The 12,863-nt window shown below is 46.7% G+C and overlaps 1 protein-coding gene across 1 annotated transcript in view; it reads right to left on the bottom strand.

Moving 5' to 3' along the window:
- PDPK1 (3-phosphoinositide dependent protein kinase 1) overlaps positions 1–10,533 on the bottom strand; it is a 99,388-nt gene extending 88,855 nt beyond the window's left edge. The window contains 2 exon segments of the mRNA XM_006100932.3: positions 10,238–10,280; positions 10,282–10,533. Coding sequence (XP_006100994.2) covers positions 10,238–10,280; positions 10,282–10,517 — 279 coding nt within the window. The 5' untranslated portion in view covers positions 10,518–10,533.
- Positions 10,534–12,863: the final 2,330 nt, after the last annotated feature.

Here is a 12,863-nt window from a genome sequence, read left to right on the forward strand (position 1 = left end):
GTGTAAAGTCAACATGAGGAAACGTAGGGTGATGGATATTATGGGAATTCTGAGCTGTCTTTGCAACTTTCCTATATATCTGTAATTATTCCAAGTCAAGCTTATTATAAAAGTAAGTTTGTTTGGAGGCTATTTTGATAGCTTCAAGCAAATTTAAAGGATCTGAAAACATACTATGTCATTAAAAACCCGACTCAGAGTCACTGCTCAACAGTAATTCGAAAAACATAGGACCACTGAAGGAAAATAGTACACTTGAAAAAAAGTGAAGATAACTAAACACAGAAAAAGTTTAGTATAATTTTTCTAACCCCACCACCTTCTTCAGCTTGCATTCTCCAAAGGCCTACATGTTCGAAGCAGAGCAGGTCTCCCTATTTAAGCAGTGGCCAAGTCATTCCAGCATGTGGATTTTTTCCCAATAGATGGAGTTACACATATGTTGATATATATGCGATTTGATATGTAAGCTATTTTGTTGTATTGACAACAAGCTTCAAAACTTCATGTGTCAAATTTTCTGAGGGTGTTAACATCATAGATATTTTTATGCTTAAAAATGTTGAATTTCGTGCCCAAAAAAAGAGCATTTGCGGGAAGTTTTAATTCATTTATTTTGAAGAAAAGTGCTGCTGAAAATTATCGTATACTTCGGGAAGCTTATGGTGAACATGCTCCATCTCAAGATACTTGTGAACGCTGGTTTAAACACTTTAAAAGTGATGATTTCGATGTGAAAGACAAAGAACGTCCAGGTCAACCGAAAAAGTTTGAAGACCAACAATTACAAGCATTATTAGATGAAGATGTCTGTCAAACTCAAAAACAACTTGCAGAAAGATTAAAGGTTGCTCAGCAAACAATTTCCGATCGTTTAGAAGCAATGGGAAAGATTTTAAAGGAAGGAAAATGGGTGCCACATCAACTGAACGAAAGACAAATGGAAAACCAAAAAGTCATCAGTAAAATGTTGCTTCAGTGGCACGAAAGAAAGTCTTTTTGCATCGAATTGTGACTGGCGATGAAAAGTGGATTTATTTTGAGAATCCCAAATGCACAAAATCATGGGTTGATCCAGGTCAACCATCAACATCGACTGCAAGGCCAAATCGCTTCTGAAAGAAGACAATGCTCTGCGTTTGGTGGGATCAGGAAGGTGTGGTGTATTGTGCGCTTCTAAAACCAGGTGAAACCGTTAATACTGATCGCTACCGACAACAAATGATCAGTTCGAACCACGCTTTGATTGTGAAATGACCAGAATGTGCCAGAAGACACGGCAAAGTAATTTTGCTTCATGATAATGCACCACCATACACTTCAAAACCAGTTAAAGACATGTTAAAAGATTCTGCCTGGGAAATATTAACCCACCCGCTGTATTCCCCAGACCTTGCTCTTTCAGATTACCACTTGTTCTGATCAAAGGCACACACACACTTTCTGAGCAGCACTTCAAAACGTACGAAGAAGTGGAAAATTGGGTCTCTGAATGGTTTGCCTCAAAACAAGAAAAGTTCTATTGGGACGGTATCCACAAATTACCAGAAAGATGGAGGAAACGTATAGCTAGCGATGGACATTACTTTGAATAAAGCACTTTTGATGTTTCTCTTGAAATTATCGTGTTTTCTTTGATTACAAAAATCCGAATTATTAACTGGTACACCTGGTAAACTGCCTCCCTCCCTCCTTTCACTTCTGCTACATTTGGCCACTTCTTTGCTCACCTGCCTTCTGGGTGCCTCAGCCTTCTGGCCCCCATGCCAGGTGCACTCTGGGTCCAGGTTCTTCCGACTCCACTCTGCAGCAGCCCCATAAAGGCCGACCAACCCTCCCTCCACCATTTGTAATGGCCCTGCTGTTGACTGCTTCCCTTCAGCCCCAGGAGTAGAGCGGTGGTTGGCGGGGTTCATAGAGGGGTAGAAGCGCATGCAGGCTGTCCCCACACACTAAACTATAGATTCAGTCCTTTTCACCCAAGGATTCCTCAGGCCAAGAGCATGGAGCCCTGTTCTGTTGATGCCTCCTCTAAACCACCACCAGCCCATTCTCAGCCACTTCCACCCTAGAAACACAATGCTCAGTGATAGCAGCTTTAGGGATGGAAAGTTTTCTAAAATTAAAAAAATAAATAAAATAAGGAAAGAGAGGGAATTTAGATTATGAGTTTTGTTTTGTTTTTAGGAAGGAATGAGAATAAAATGCAATCACAAATAAATTTTGTATTTAGATGTACATATTTAATTTTAAAACTGTATATCTGATAAGAACCAGCTACATACTAGTACTTACAATCAGTAGAAGACAATAATTTTGACCAATGAAAAAACCCATGAAAGAAAATGCCAAAGAGCAGAAAGAAAAAAGGTAACAACGGGAAAAAAAAGGTAGTAAATGCTAAGCTTCTGAGATTGTGCACTGAGAAAACAGTGTATTCTCTCAGCCTCCTGTCTAGTCTAAATCACAGGCCACTGGGAGAGAAAATGGAAAATTGCTCACTCTCTCTCAAGGAAGGAAGTTGGTTAATAATGACAAAACCTCAGAAATTATCAGTTATCAAGTTTCTTAACTTGCTGAAGAAGTTAGCTTGCTAACTTACCTGCTTCCCCAGGGTCAGACTGCTGTGGTTTTCTAGAGCCTATGTTGGCTGAGCAGAGCCGGTATTTGGGCAGTTTTGCCAAACACTGGACTGTTTCCATTATTTTCCAAAAGAGAAGTGCATGCAGCACTGCTTGACAGCCAGTGTTGGCACACAATGGGTCTAAAGCTCCCATTCCACTCCTGCCCTCCTCCTAGGCTGGGGGCGCTCTGGCTCACAATGCTCCCTCCCTGTATCCTTCCACAGGTGCATGGCAGGAAACCGGGAGAAAACGTGGGCTACCCAGCGAAAGAGTCCTGAGATCTCAGCTGCACAACCATTTCAGGAGAGTGGAGCCTATAACACCTGGGGGCATAGCCGTGGTGCTGTATGTAGAGCACATACCCCTCCTGGGACAGGACACTTAAAAATTAGAGCAAAGTTGAGGCCTGGGAAAAGCCCTCTCTGACCCTGCCCAAAGTGGCAAAGAGAGGTGTGCCAAAGACACTGAACATCATGGGGGCCATTTTCCCCAAGGTCCTTCTGTCTCAAGGGAGAGCAGCTTCGTGTCTAGTCACAGGGACAGCTAGGGTGAGCCTGATCCTCAGAGATCTTCAAGAAACAATCCTCCCAATGGGAAAACAATTGCCTCCTATGCAGGGTCCACATCACCAACACTGGCTCCTGTACAGGTTAACTCAGGGGTGGGCAAACTTTTTGACTCGAGGGCCACAATGGGTTCTTAAACTGGACCGAAGGGCCGGAACAAAAGCATGGATGGAGTGTTTGTGTGAACTAATATAAATTCAAAGTAAACATCATTACATAAAAGGGTACGGTCTTTTTTTTTTTTTAGTTTTATTCATTTCAAATGGGCCAGATCCGGCCCGCAGGCCGTAGTTTGCCCACGGCTGGGTTAACTACTCAGGATCCAGCTATGTGAGGACAGTGGTCCAAGGCAGGCCTCATCTGCCATGGCGGCAGTGCCAACATGGAGAACTTCAGCCCAGAATACTGCATGCATGACACTAACTATTGGCTAAACCAGATTTAACCCAACACTTGATCACCAAGACTTCCCGGGAAGGGCTGCAGTATAAAAAGGAACCAATGGCTTTGAAATATAAGCTTTCAAGGGTCAGGTAATGTACACAGAGAAAAAAGACCTATCCCCCTTTTAAACTATATTGCTTTTCCAATGGTTCTCAACCTTCCTAATCCCGCGACCCTTTAATACAGTTCCTCATGTTGTGGTGACCCCCAACCATAAAATTATTTTTGTTGCTACTTCATAACTGTAATGTTGCTACTGTTATGAATCGTAATGTAAATATCTGATATGCAGGATGTATTTTCATTGTTCGTGACCCACGGGTTGAGAACCGCTGCATGAAGAAGTGAAAAAGAAGTCCATGTTTTTAACCCTCTGACTTCTATTTACTTTCGTATGCTTTCATACTGGGCATTAAACTGGCGACAGTTTAAGATGAGGCTCTGCACCCCTCAAATGTACACAGTTCTGAATGCAGGGGAGTCAGAATGTACATGCAGGATGAGGGCACGGTTTTGTTAATAAGCAGCAAAAATAATAAGGTGGGCAGGCATTTGAAAAATATACCACAGGAAGCCTGGGTATGAGAACCAGGAGGAGAAAGTGTGAAAAAGAGTAACAGAAGCCCAGTGGGCATGGCTCAGTGGTTGATCATTGACCTATCTGCCGGGAGGTCACGGTTTGATTCGGGTCAGGGCACATGCCTAGTTGTGGGATTGATCCCTAGTGTGGGGTGTGCAGGAGGCAGTCAATCAATAATTCTCTCTCATCATTAATGTTTCTATATCTCTCTCCCTCTCCTTTCCTTTCTGAAATCAACAAAAATATTTTTTTTTCAAAAGAGTAAGAGAAGCCATCTAGAGACTCAAGGTTTAGAAACATAAGAACGTAACAAGGTACAGAACCTATTTTAAAGAAACAGAACACAATAGATTACAAAACCTGGTACAGACCAAGAGGGTGGAGGGTCAGGAAAAAACTGATCGGTCCAAAAAGGCTTCACAGCCAGCTTGGGGTGGGGGTCCACTAATCAGAACTACTTCAGGCAAATAGGAAGGGTCTAATGCAGCGGTTCTCAACTTGTGGGTCGCGAACCCTTTGGCAGTCGAGCGACCCTTTCACAGGGGTCGCCTAAGACCATCCTGCATATCAGATATTTACATTACGATTCATAACAGTAGCAACATTACAGTTATGAAGTAGCAACAAAAATAATTTTATGGTTGGGTCACAACATGAGGAACTGTATTTAAAGGGCCAAAAGGTTGAGAACCACTGGTCTAAAGAGAGCCTGGCAGCCGAGAACATCTTGGACACTGTCCTGGGCTGTGCAGGCTGAGAACAGAGGCCACACGGCAAGGGTGCCTAAGGGACCCTCATCAAGGAGAATCAGTGACAAGCCAGGAGAGGGAGGGAGAAGTCATAGGAGCCATGGAACCTGGGGACCCACCAGCAAGTCCTAACCCTAACCCTAGTTCTTCCTTAATTAGGAAAGGGGAAACTAGGAAGAGAATATGTCAATAGTTTCAGCCCCACCAGGCCTGAGTGCATGTGGCCAACCCCCTCCAGATGTAACTACTTCCTTATGCAGAAGACTTGTATTTAGATGCACATACACTAGTTGTATTTAGATAGCACCTGGTCTCTGCTATCATTCAGACAGACTCTATTTACCAGACAGTGCCATGCTACAACCCAGCACACGCACTGCATTTCAGATGGGGTTCAAGAAGAGGATCTGTAAGGTACAACCTTCTCCTAAGTGGGCAGATTTCCCAGGTCCACTGAAGGCACTGTCGCCCAATCTCCCAGAAACAGGGACGGAGAACAGAAAAGTTAACTGCGAGCACCTTTTCCCACGGTGTCCACTACATTGCAGATCAAAGCATTTCATGAAATTTCAGTGAGGCTTCAAGCTTCCCTGCAAATCTTATCAGCCTTCCCTGTCAGCACCCAATACACAGCTGTCACTTTGAGATACAATTCCTGCTGCAGTTAAATTAATTCGAAAAGAGAAAAACAGGTTGGAGAATGATACATTAACAATGAAATTCATTGTAAAAGTAAGCTTTTAGCTGGATGAATTCGGACTGTAATATAGCAGACAGAGACAGACACACACACACACACACACACACACACACACACACAGCCCCCTGCATGCAGCCTCTCATCAGCCCTCTACAACGCGGGCAGGACTGCCTAGCAGCTCCACAAACAGGAAAGGACAAGGACATCCAGACATTGCTTCCAACCATGCCTGCAAATATTTCGATTCCCAGCAGGCAGCAAGCTGATTTAAAGCCCAGTGGCTGCTACAGAGGGCATGTGATCTTATCGGTGGATAGAGGAGGTCACTGGGCCATCGGGAACTATGTGCCCACCTTCCTCAGGCCCCTCAGAAACACTCCAGGTGGAAATCACACTTGTTTGTCCTTCTGTGGGCCATGCGCCTGGTCATGGGCTGCTAATGTCAGACTTGGCCATCTTTTTCACACAGTTTGCAATGCTGTCACTTCCCGATTCTGTAGGGCTGTGGGTGATCCAACTATTTAAACAGAAACCTGACTCAGTTGCTCTGATAAGGCATTTGGCGCCCTCAAACCTAATCATTTGGAATGAACTATCTCCCTAACACAGTCAAAACAACCTGAAAGCCCTACCGAGTTTGGCTCAGTAGACAGAGTGCCAGCCTGCAGTCCAAAGGGTCCCAGGTTCGATTCTGGTAAAGAACACGTACCTGGGTTGCAGTCTCCTCTCTGGCCCAGGCCCTGGTCGGGGCACGTGCAGAAGGCAACCAATCGATGTGTTTTTCTCACATCGATGGGCTTTCCCTCTCTCTTCCATTCTCTCTAAAAATCAATGGGAAAATATCCTTGGATGATGATTTTAAAATAATAAAAAAATAAAGAGAAAAAGAAACAGACCTTGTGCAACTATATAAATGCAAAGAGCATCAAGCACTGTAAACAGACTCCAAGAACCATCATGAACCCAGCAGGCCTTTCTTCTCTCAGACACTAGCATCAGAACACATTCCCCACGATCCTTGAGAAAACACACTCTGCCTGTTGTGTTGACTCGGCTAGTGGATACACGATCAGTTCTCATTATTCAAATAATTTTTTTTCTGGGGGCCTCGTATCACACTGAACAAGAACGCTATCTGGTTACACAAGAAGGCACTACTGACAAGTCCTAAATGATACTTGTCTAAAACTTACAGTTTCCACACCAGCACTTCCTCCCTGGTGATCTGCCCTTTGAACCTGCCTTCAAAACAACTGTGCTCCACACCCCTACGGCCAGCTGTCATCACAAGGGCAGGCATACAGAGCTGGCACACGTGAGTCTAGCCCTTGCACCTGCTGAGGGAGTCATTTCTGCATCAAGCATCCTCAGCATCAGCTCCTTGCTCTAGTCAAAGTCGGTTTCCACACAAGGCACCCCTTTAGGATGGGGCATAGTAAAGTGCCCGTGAAGGCTCTCCACACATCATCATCTCAGGAGGAATGCACCTTCCTGCCCCCACCATTTTTGCAGTGCTTCCTAGGTCATCATGCACTGGCCCTACCTGCACCCAGACCTCCCATCAGGAGTCTCGGGAGATAAGGGCACAGAATCAAGGGACACACACCCAGGAGATACCTTTTCCTCCTGCCCAAGCTGTGCCAGAGGCAGCCTAGAGGCCCAGACCTGCTTTAACTAGCTGCCCAAGCCTCTTTCCCGGCCCCACATCTCTACACGCACATGCTGTGACACCTCTTATGAAACGCATGTCCAAAGAGTAGAACAAACCTACACTTCCACCTCATTAGCATGGGGGCTTCACCTCGCCAGCGCTGGACTCAGCTCAGTAACTGCTGTAGGGATGTCATGGAAAAGAAATACATCACACTATAGGAGGAGCTACCTGCCAAAAGGGAGAGTGAAAGTCAGAATCCACTTCTTTCCATGTTCTCTGTTTTCCCCACCACCGGCCCACACAGATACAGCCACCTCTGCAAACACACCGCCACCCTAAGATGCAGGGAGCCACTCTGGCTAATCACCCATTTTTCATTTAACAAAATCGTTGCACAGTTCTTTTTTCTAAAGGGAGGATGCCAAGCCTCACCCATTCAGAATATCAGCCCTCAAATGAGGATGAACCAGAGCCTCTTTCCAAACAGCTGCTTTCTCACAGTGTGAGGCTGCAACAGGCTCCGGGGGTCACAGAGTTCAGCTACCTGCCCCAAGAAATAAGTGTGCTGTCCTTCCATGGAACAATGTCCCCCCAGCCTCCAGCACAGTTAAGACGTTCAGGCACAACCCCCGGGGAAAGACCTCCTGGACAGTGGCACGGAGGACTTCCTTAGACTGAGTGCTGCCCTGAGCTGCCAGCAGACCCTCACGTGAAGGGAGGGTAGCACCTGGTCTCTGCTGTCATCCAGACAGACTCTCTTTACCAGACAGGTACTGACATTTCCTGCACCCATTCCCACGCCTGTAAAAGGGGAATGACACCTACCTGGAAACTGTTGACAGAAGCCAAGCAACACTGTGTGAACTATCTAGCCAAGTGCCTGCCTTAAAGGAACTGCTCCATCCGTGGTACTACAGCACAGGGCCCACCTGACTAGCAAGCTGGGCTAGGCCATTTTCAGACTTCACAACTCCTACTGCTCCCCCTGTTGGCTGCACACACTTTAAGAAATAGGAAAATTAATCACTGGACAGGGGATTCTCATACTAGTACAGTGCCACCTTAAAGTTCCAAACTTGACAGCAAACTCATTTGAAACATGGAAATCTACTGGTCCTCCCGCAAAAAAAAAAGAAGATCCTATTTTGGAGGTGTCCTGCCATTACTGATGGGAAACGTGGCATAGTCTCACATACACGTGAAGGAACCTAGCTCCAGACACAAAATCCTTGTCCCTCACTTCATGATGGGAGGTCTAGTCTCTATTCTGTAATTCATTCCTTCTCATTGGATTCCAGCATTTTGCACTAAAAAGCTGCCTTATGCCAAGAAAACGCCAGGTGCCAAATACCATCACGTGGAACTACCGAGACTATGAGAAAATGCACTTTTTCTCCTCCAATGGACACCATCAACGTACACACCTTGCACTGCAACAGCATCCCTGTGTGAAAGTTTATTTTACAAACATCCAGGATTACCGTCAGCCTCAGCCTCAATTGAGCTTCACCAAACCTCCTAAGCTGTGTTTTTGTGTGTTCACCAGGCACCACATGGGGCAACAACCAAAGACACCCCTTTGCCCTTCACCATTTTCCTCAACAGAACAGGTTCTCCTGCTCTGAGACCTCGGGTTATCGCCCATCTCTACAAAGCTCAGTGTTCTTAACCCCAAGCCCATGGGTGAGCTGCAGAAGGTTCAAGAGCTTCCGGAAGTAATTACAAAATTCAACGGAGCTGTGCGTTTTTCTCAGGAGGACGCAGACTTTCCATCAGATTCTCAAAGGGACTCACGACCCGCCCCCCAAACCATAAGGGTCAAGTACATTTCATGGATCTTCCTTCATGCAGCGGTTCTCAACCTGTGGGTCGCGACCATCAGAAAACACATATAGCATATCAGATATTTACATTACGATTCATAGCGGTAGCAAAATTACAGTTATGAAGTAGCAACGAAAATAATTTTATGGTTGGGGGGGGGGTCACCACAACATGAGGAACGGTATTAAAGGGTCGCGGCATTAGGAAGGCTGAGAACCAAAATTAAGGGATTTGCACTTTCAGCCAAACTTTGAAAGAAAGCTGTTTAGACCTTCTTCCATCACTCACTTCACATTCGCACACAGGGTATAAAACCTTCAACCATCTTCCCGAGAGTCCAGAATGTAGCAGAGAAATAAACATAAAAACACTATGATTCTTTTAGCAACAGACAGGAAAAATATAGAAACACTAGCGACTCTTTTAGCAAAACATTTAACCTAACAAATGCTTTTCTTTTTCTTTCCCTATAAAACCTCTCCTCCCTGTCATGCTCCCCTTTCCCTAGTCAGTAGGGTCAAGCCGAGCTTCCCAGGGGCTTTCCCCGACTCCGGTGCCTGTGCCGGAGCGCGAACTCAAGTCAGGAAAAGCACCCTCGGGGCCGGGAAAGGAGTCTCAGACTCCATGCTCCCCGGGAATCTGGGAGGCCCGGAGCATCGTCAGGTGCTCTGAGTAAGAGCTCGCACCTCCTGCGTCTGCTGCGGGCAGAGGCACCGGGACCTCTTTGCAGTGAAGGCCCAGGGCGGCTCCTCCGCCGACAGAAGGAAAAGTAACCCCGAAGGCTCGGCTCCAGGCCGCGCCGAAAACAAACTTTCCAAACACTTCCACCCAGACCGGCTGCTGACACCTCCCCGGCTTCCCCCGTCCTCTGCGCTCCTGTCAGCACCGGCGCCCACCTCACGGACACCGGGCTCCCCTCGGTGGCTGAGTGGGGGTGCCCGCAGCGCCCACGGCCCTCCGCCCTGGTGCCCGGCTCCAGGTGAGACGCCGCCCGGCCCTCGGAATCCTGGGCCGCCAAGCTTCGTCGGGCCCAGGCGGCCGCCGCGCTCGGGGAGGTGACAGGCCGCTGTGCCCTGGCTGCCGCGAGCGCACTCACCAGCTGGCTGGTGGTCCTGGCCATGGACCCCGCGGCGGCTCGGGCACCTCTCCGTAGCCCTGCGCGACTCTGCGCTTCTTCTCAGCGTCCTCCTCTCCGCAGCCGAGCTCCAGCAATGGCCGCCCTCATCCTGCGCCCGCCCCGCCGCTCGCCGCCCCGCCCCCGCGCGACGCTGGGCGGGACTTCCTCCAAACCGCGGCCGCCGCCCTCTCTCATTGGCCGTGCTCGCTGTCGTCACGCGGCGGCCCTGGTCAGCTGAGTCGGCGCCCTCGAGCCGCATTTCCGGGTTGCGGCCCGGCGGGCGGGTGCCGCGCGACCCTGTCTTGGGAGATGGAGGCGCGACCGGGTGGGAGCCAATCCCGGGGCCGCCGGGCGGGGAAGGGGGCGAGCTGTCATCTCGGGCTCCCAGGCTGGGAAAATGCGGCTCGCAGGGCAGGGCCCGCCAAGGTCACACCCGAGCAAGAGGCGAGGCTGCTCCCACCCGCCGCTCTGCGTAAACGCGGAGAGACGAAACTTGACTAGTGACAAAACTGAGAATTGCTCACGGGAGGACATTTGGGCTATAAGTCATGTTTATACGGCAAAGAGCAATCCCATCTCATCTCCGCGAATGGTCCCAGGAACGCTTTCAGAACTTCTTTGCATATATATATATATATATATATATATATTTTGGTGATGAAGATGATGTTGAATTTTTTTTTAAGTTGTTTCTGTTGATAATGACGCTGTTGTTTTTGGTTTTTTAAAATTGTGGTAAAATAGACAAAATGTATTACATTAACCATTTTAGTGTACACTTCAGTGGTATTAAGTATATTCACATTGTTGCGCGATGATGTTTTGTTAAGTTTTATTTTTTAGTCTTCACCCACGGATATGCTTTTTTATTGAATTTGTAAGAGAGAGGGAGGGAGCGACGGAGAGAATCATCGGTTCCTTATTAAAAATGGAACCCATGACCTTTCCATGTACAGGAGGACATACCAACCAACCGGGCCACACACACTGTTTTTAAACAAAATTAGACTCACTTTGTTACCTGAATATTTGCGTATTTTTAAATAACCTTTTTTTTTCTTCCTATTTCCAAAAGACATAGGCGTTTATTTATTTATTTTTTTAAATATATATTTTATTGATTTTTCACAGAGAGGAAAGGAGAGGGACAGAGAGTTAGAAATATCGATGAGAGAGAAACATCGATCAGCTGCCTCCTGCACACCCCCCACCGGGGATGTGCCCGCAACCAAGGTACATGCCCTTGGCCGGAATCGAACCTGGGACCTTTCAGTCTGCAGGCCGACGCTCTATCCATTGAGCCAAACCGGTTAGGGCGGCATTTATATTTTTAAATAACACTTGAGACAATACAGAAGTAACAATACCATCACCGAACCCTTAACTCACACTGGCCAGACGTAATTGTTGGGTAGCAATAATCGCCCCGCTAACATTTATTCTTAGTAAGGAGTTTTCATGTCTAATCTCATTTACTCTAAACAAACATCCAGCTATTGTTGCCCAACTTTTCAGATGAGGGGCTGAGGCATAGCACACAAGTTCTGTCTGTACCTTGCCCTAGCCTAGGTCTTGTAGTGCCAGACCAGGGTCTTGATACCCACATGCCAGAGGCTGTCCTTGGACCATGAGGCTATAGAGCAGTGGTTCCCAACCTTTTTTTGGCCATGCCCCACCTAAGCATCTCTAAAATCCTGATGCCTCCCCCTTGACATATAGTTCTTATTATTCAAAAAGTGAATAATATTCATGTGGAGGAAGCCTAAAAGGCCATTAACATGGTCTAAACAGCCTTCCAAAGAACATGGCATCCATGACAGAGAAAAGTAAAAGAACAAAAGGACATTTGAAGTCCTGAGGAAGAAATCACTAAGAAATGGTTGAAATAATAATACTAATATGAAGTGATGTGAAAAAATAGCAGTTTTGAAACATCTGAAATGCATAAATATGTCACAACATATGTTTGTATACTGTATATGAGGCCCCTAGAACCGTAAGAAATGCAAAAAATTTACTGTTAATAACTCATTCTCGAATCGCCCCCCCCTTAAAAATCAAATTGCCCCCCTGTGAGGCCTCACATTAGGAACCACTGCTACAGAGCCTGTGTTTAACTGTTTAGACTTCTAGTCCTCAGCACATGTACTGAGCTTAAAAACAATAAAAAGGCAAGTGGAGCCTCTGTCCCCCAGAAGGGCTCCTGCTGCTTTGATATTCACCTTTTCCACTTAACAATGCACTGCCCAGGAGGACTCTACTGGAGGAAGTGTATGGCTTATAGATCCAGGTATTGATACAGCTCCCTCCTAACTTACACTGAAGTGGATCCCGGCCTTTCCCCCCAAAATGGTAGATACTCTGACCATTTCCATTTTTTACATGAAGAAACTGAGGCACCAGTGACTTGTGTACACATGAACAAGACCCTACACTTAAATCCAGGCACACCCATATTTGTTCCTTAACATAAATTATTAGCAGATAGAACTGCTGGGTCAAATTGCAGGTGTTCCTGTCAGGACTTGATGCATCATGCTGCCAGTTGCCCATTGCCGACCCTCCTCCAGACATTCTCACCCTCAGTGGACACAAAGACAAGCTC

Source organism: Myotis lucifugus, unplaced genomic scaffold, assembly GCF_000147115.1.
Source record: "Myotis lucifugus unplaced genomic scaffold, Myoluc2.0 scaffold_332, whole genome shotgun sequence".
Lineage (NCBI taxonomy): Eukaryota > Metazoa > Chordata > Mammalia > Chiroptera > Vespertilionidae > Myotis > Myotis lucifugus.